The sequence below is a fragment of the Somniosus microcephalus genome, chromosome 8 (genome assembly GCF_052327205.1).
Source record: "Somniosus microcephalus isolate GS21.2 chromosome 8, FLI_Smic_1.0, whole genome shotgun sequence".
Classification (NCBI taxonomy): Eukaryota; Metazoa; Chordata; class Chondrichthyes; order Squaliformes; family Somniosidae; genus Somniosus; species Somniosus microcephalus.
Window position 1 is genome coordinate 206,947,554 of NC_140994.1, and position 6,000 is coordinate 206,953,553.

At 41.5% G+C, this 6,000-nt stretch overlaps 1 protein-coding gene across 1 annotated transcript in view; it reads left to right on the forward strand.

Annotated features, from left to right (window-relative positions):
- LOC147114062 (uncharacterized) overlaps positions 1 to 5,405 on the forward strand; it is a 29,255-nt gene extending 23,850 nt beyond the window's left edge. Inside the window, exons 3-4 of the mRNA XM_085995638.1 lie at positions 1,461 to 1,549; positions 3,502 to 5,405. Of these exons, the coding sequence (XP_085851764.1) occupies positions 1,461 to 1,549; positions 3,502 to 3,582 (170 nt within the window). The 3' untranslated portion in view covers positions 3,583 to 5,405. The remainder of the gene's footprint in view (positions 1 to 1,460; positions 1,550 to 3,501) is intronic.
- The last annotated feature ends 595 nt before the right edge of the window (positions 5,406 to 6,000 follow it).

Below are 6,000 nucleotides of genomic sequence, written 5' to 3' on the forward strand. Positions count from 1 at the left end.
GGGGATCTCATCGAAACCTATAAAATTCTGTCAGGTCTGGACAGACTAGATGCAGGAAGGATGTTTCTGATGGCCGGGGAGTCCAGAACCAGGGGTCATAGTCTAAGGATAAGGGGTAAGCCATTTAGGACTGAAATGAGGAGGAATTTCTTCACCCAGAGTGGTGAACCTGTGGAATTCTCTGCCACAGAGGGCGGTGGAGGCCAGTTCATTAAATATATTCAAGAAAGAGTTGGATATATTTCTTGAGGCTAAAGAGATCAAGGGATATGGGGCGAAGGCAGGGACAGGGTACTGAATTTGGATGATCAGCCATGATCTCATTGAATGGCGGAGCAGGCTCGAGGGGCCGAATGGCCTACTCCTGCTCCTATCTTCTATGTTTCTATGTTAGAAAAGCATACGGGATCCATGGCTTTATAAATACAGGCATAGAGTACAAAAGCAAGGAAGTTATGCTAAATCTTTCCAAATGACTGGTTAGGCCTCGTCTGGAGTACTGTACCATTTGCATGTGATAGGTAGGAAAGGAGTAACCAGCAAAGATGTAGAGTTTGAATAATGTTCTGGAGTTGAATTCAATTTACCATTGAGACCATTTGCAAAATGTTTTCTCAAGAGTTGGGGGGTTTGCAGGGAGTCCATGAAAAAATAAATTGTATATGGACTGAACAGGTGTGATGTATCAAATTTTTTCCCTTCATTCCATGCTTTAGACTAGGAGAACTTAATAAGACCAATTTTTGTCTCCCTGTACCCAACTCATAGGCACATGTCATGGCGTCTGGCTTGACCTGAATGCATCCATATTTGCAGGTTTAGGACATTTTTGAGCAGTACCCCTAGGGGCATCAGGTAGCCTCATAGAAGGGCCTTGTGTCTGGAAATGGATGTACAAATGCAACCAGTGCTGCAGGCCTGAGAGGTCCACAGCAATGATAATGGCCACTGGTTTCAAGGCCTTGTAGCTGCTGTCCAAAAACAGCTTCCAGAAAGCCTTCACCTCCAATTGTCCTTGAAAGAAAAGGGGCTCATCCTTTTCTTGGTGTTCAGGACTTTGTAGTCTGCCCCTCTCTGATCCTTTTAATGGGCCTGGGCACAAAGCCTAAGGCTTTTTCTGGTTACCCCTCATTTTTGCAGCGGTGGTGGGAGGAAAATTAAGCAGGAGGTCTAGCTACGACTCACTCTGCTGCTTCATTATCATATCAGCCATTTGTTTGCACCTGAGTCCCCTATATCCTTCTTACATAGTGAACCCAGTCCTGTACTACAACGATGGTACACACAGTAAAGTTATTTGTCATTAAGAAAATCCTGACCTGGTCATGCTCAGCACTAAAGACTGGCAAATCACTCATCCCCTTCTGATTTATAAAATTGTGACACGATTGAAGAAATTTTATTTGCCTGATTTATGGATTGTTTGAGATGGAACCATAACATGACATTTCATTTTCTAGGAGCTGTTATCGCTATCATCATTGTTGTCGTTATACTGGTTATAATCATTGTAATTGTCATAATAGCCATCGTCAATAAAAAAGGAAAAGTAAGTTTCTTTTCTAATTATTTAGTTTGAAAAACTTTTTCTTCTATGTCGGTTGTCCCAGAATATACATCAATGCCAATCTGAGAAAGTGGGCAGATGTTATAGTCCCAGGTCTCCATCTATCCCACTATTGATACAGCCAGTCCATAGTCAACTTCTACAAGCCAACTGGCCCTCTCATTTCCCCTCCCTTTTCCTCCATCTAATCTAGGCAGACATTTCAGTCCAGTACTGATGGAGTGCTGCATTGTCTGAGATTCCATCTTTCAGATGACCAATTAAATTGAGGCCTTGTTTGCCTTTTCAAGTGGAAGTTAAAGAACCTATGGCATTATGACATGCAAATTCTCCCCGTGTTCTGGCCAACATTTATCCCTCAACCAACAGCGTCAAAACAGATTAATTGGACAGTTCTGTCATTTGTTATTTATGGGATTTGCCGTGTGCAAATTGGCTGCTGGATTTGTCTACATAACAACAGTGATTACACTCTAAAAGTAATTCATAGGCTGTAAAGCACTTTGGCAATGTCATGAGGATATAAAAGGTGCTATATAAAATGTAAGCTCTTTCTTTTTTTCCACTCAACCCTCTGCCTATGCCCCACTTGGGTACACTCTGTTATTTGGCTGTGCTCAGAACTTTTCTACCACTTCACACTTCCTCAGCTGGCCTGCTTAAAAATGAGAAGTCACAGTGTAGGCAAACGCTGCTCTACAACACCACTTCACTGCTCCAGTCAGCTGTACTGATCAACAGTGTTTGATGCAAATGTTGTCAGAGATGGACACTGACACTGTGATAAGACAACATTATAACAAAATGATTTGTGGGAAAGACTTAATAGGAAAAGTTACAAGCTGGGCATTGTTGCACCTAATTATTCTAAACTGTCAGCTTGGCTCAGTTCGTAGCACTTTACATTTGCGTGAGAAGGTTGGGTGTTCAAGCTCAACTATGGACATGAGTGTCTAATCTAGGTTGATACTCCCACGCAGTATTGAGGGAAATTTGCAATGTCAGAGGTGCCATCTTTCAGCATTGGCGAAAGGGACAAGAAGAGGAGAAGCAGCTATGTGTTGAGGCTGGATGGTCGGGACCTACTGGCTGCCAATCGAGATCAGCAGCTATACTGTCCCAATTGAACTTTTACTATTGTGGGGGATAATTTCAAAAACTGAAACAGTGATAATCTTTAAATCTTCAGCCTGCCCTGGGGAGCTTCACAGACCCTCCCGTCAGTGGGAATCCAGGGGTAGGCTGCACTGCCATGTCCTGTGGTGCATTCAAATTGGACAAGCAAGAAAATGAGGTGGGATGCCTGGAATGCCTCCTCCCACCTTATTTACATGTTTCTGTCTGGCCTGGGCATGCTGCAGGTGTGGACTGTGCTCCTCACCCTGGCAGAAAATCCCCAGAAATCCTGGGGGAATGTAAAAGAGTCAAAGACCTGGAAATCTGGGTCACTGGTTCTTTTTCCTTACTTTGCAACCAGGGAACTGAGCAATCCCTGGGGGTAAAGGTCAGGATAATTCACTCTAGTAGCTGTAACCAATAAGAAGTGCATAAGTGATCTATTGCTGGGAAATTATTCATGTTTTTAATGTTGGTTAAGAGCCAAATGTACCATCAGCTATTTGTTACCATTAAAATTCAGCTGGATTTTGAATGCCAAAAATCATTGGCCAGATAGTGATGTAAAGTACAAATCAGCTCCAGCAACCCATACACCCGAAGCAAATTTCACTCCCTATGGTATAACAAAGCCCTTTATCTCTGTTCCAGTCTCAATCCCATGTCCCATTTTTATTACTGATTTCTTGAGCAGTGGATAGTTTTATTAAGGGATCTGGCTTTATTTTGAGTTTTCCAGGGAAACGTAATAGGTTTTACAGATGAGAAAATGAATAGCAAGTTATTTGAATGAGTAACATGTGGATTTTCCTCTGCAGAGTGCATCTTATTACACCGAATCAAACCATGATCAAGCCGTACCAATGAATGAAGTATGCACAGAAAGGCCTAATACATAAAGAAAAAGTGCATCTAACATTAGTGGGAGGCATTCACAGACCTGAATAGTTTTAATTGTGAACAATGAAAGGGAATTGCAAGGAAGGCATTTTAACAACTTAAAGTTCTGAAATTGATTATGATGAAGGAAATTTTATGTTGGTAATTTTTATTTTCAAAATGGTTTTTCCAATGAAAATTACTTTTTTTTTAATGTTTCTAATTTTATAAGTATGTGGTTTATGATGACCTCATAAATAGCATTGGGCACTGTTATATGTAATAAACTAGGCAATTTGGTAAGTAACAATATTTTCAGATTATTGACTGATATAATTTGAAAACAATGGCAGATTGTGAGCAAAAGTGAGGCCCTTCTGCAATCTACCTAAAATGCCCAGACTCCACCTCAGTCAATAAAAGTTTTCTAATCCGGCACATTAGTTGCCTTTTTATCTCTCTAGTTTGTTGGGTAACACAACAGTGATCCCCACAGTAACAACTCAATGAATATAATGATAGTGATAACAGTAAATGTGGCCCTAGATGAAGCAAAGTGTATTTTTTCTCCCTCACACACTCCCACAATGGACATGTATGAGATGTATATATACTACACTAAAGGACTAAAGATGCAAGGAAAATCTTAGTCTAATTAGGTCTGTGTAAACAAGAGTTACAGGCAAGTTCATGTGTATCAAAGCTTTACTAAAGAATATTTTTTGAGCTCTATATCATTGCCTTCACTCAGCTATAGAGTGCTTTTTAAGACCATGTCTACTTAATCACAGAAACAAATTTTGTTGGTTATTTTATGCTATCTTTGTTGTACACTTTTGGCACTGGTGTGATGTAGCGTTTATTGCTACCTCTCCACAATTTGGAAAATATCACTGGTAGTGAGACTACCTCCAAGCGATTTGCTCTCAAGACCTCTGCTTGAGCCACTGTTCAGTCAATGGAAATAATAATCAGGAGTGATGTAAAATGGGCTGCTGACTCGCTGTCACCCGTTTTACACTATCACACAATGTCCAGATCTACCCCTATGTGTCCAAGATCAGAGAAATGTGAGAGTAAAGCCATCTCAGATGTTGTTCGTAATGTGTAAGGTGAGTTCAGCCAAAACAGAAGATCCAAGTGGAACAGATAACCATGCTGTCGAAAGGGGCTTCATCGACTCTATGCTCTTGAAGCTAACACTTGCATCCCAAGGAAGGAAGGAGATTGACTCAGCCACGCTGCTCCTATAGATGATGTCATTTAAGGTCTTGCTAACCATTGCTAACCACAAGTATCTAAATGATGATCTGCCCAATAGACTGTCTATCCAAAACTTGTCAGCTATCGAGGGATTTAACCTGAAATAACTTCACCAGCTGTAATAATCTCAGACTCTGATCACTGCTATAATTAATACTCAGTGGCCATTAATAATAAATGGCCAGAAACAGGCCATTCGGCCCAATGGGTCTCTGCCGGTGCTTATGCTCCACATGCACCTCCTCCCACCCCTTTTCATCTAAACCCATCAACACTCAGTTCTACTTGGATCTTCTGTTTTGGCTGAACCCACCTTACACATGAGCAACAGTATCTGAACTGGCTTTACTCTCCCCTTTCCCTGGTCTTGGACACATAGGGGTAGGTCAACATTCAGTAATACACTGAATTGCCTGTATAACTTCAGCTACTAATTTTGTTAAGTGACTGTCCATTAATGCTTTGCTATTCAATTACTAGATAACACTGACTATGTCTATTTATAGTTACTCTGTGTTTGTGTACCTAATTTTAACCATAAGTTGTGATTTTGTAATCAATAAACAGTCTTATGACCAGTTGTCCAATGTCTTCCTTGATGATTCAGCAAGAAAGGGTTAATTCATTCACTCAGGTATTCTATTCAAGGGGTGAAAACATAAACTTAAATTTAATCCAAACTGGTTAGTGTAAGGACTAATCAGCGCCCCAACTAGACTTGAAATGGGGCCGTAAAACCCAAGATAGTCCTTAAGTAAGGAGAAAGGCAATGGTGTTAAGGATTTGTCTGGTTCCTTGGCATATATTTTGTTCAGAATGCTAGCAGGAGAGGTTGTATTAAAGAATCTATTTTATGTTCAAGATTCCATTTTGTGGTTAAAGACAGGGGCCTAGAAATTCATTATAGCCACTTTTGGGGCGGTAAAGTCGGGCGGCCGCTAAAGTTTGCGCCCGGCGCAAATTTGAGGCCACTTCTCCGATATTCATTAGCTTCACCCTAAGAGTTTGCTCGAGCGCTAAAACTGGCGATGCACGCCTCTCTTTAGGCGCTAAGCCGGAGGTGCTGAGCGAGAGCGCCGAGGCCGGGCGCAGCGCAGGTGCGGCCATTTCTTGATTGACAGCAGACACCCTGGCGCCGGCCAGCTCTTAAGGGGGAAGGGTCGACTTGGTCTGCT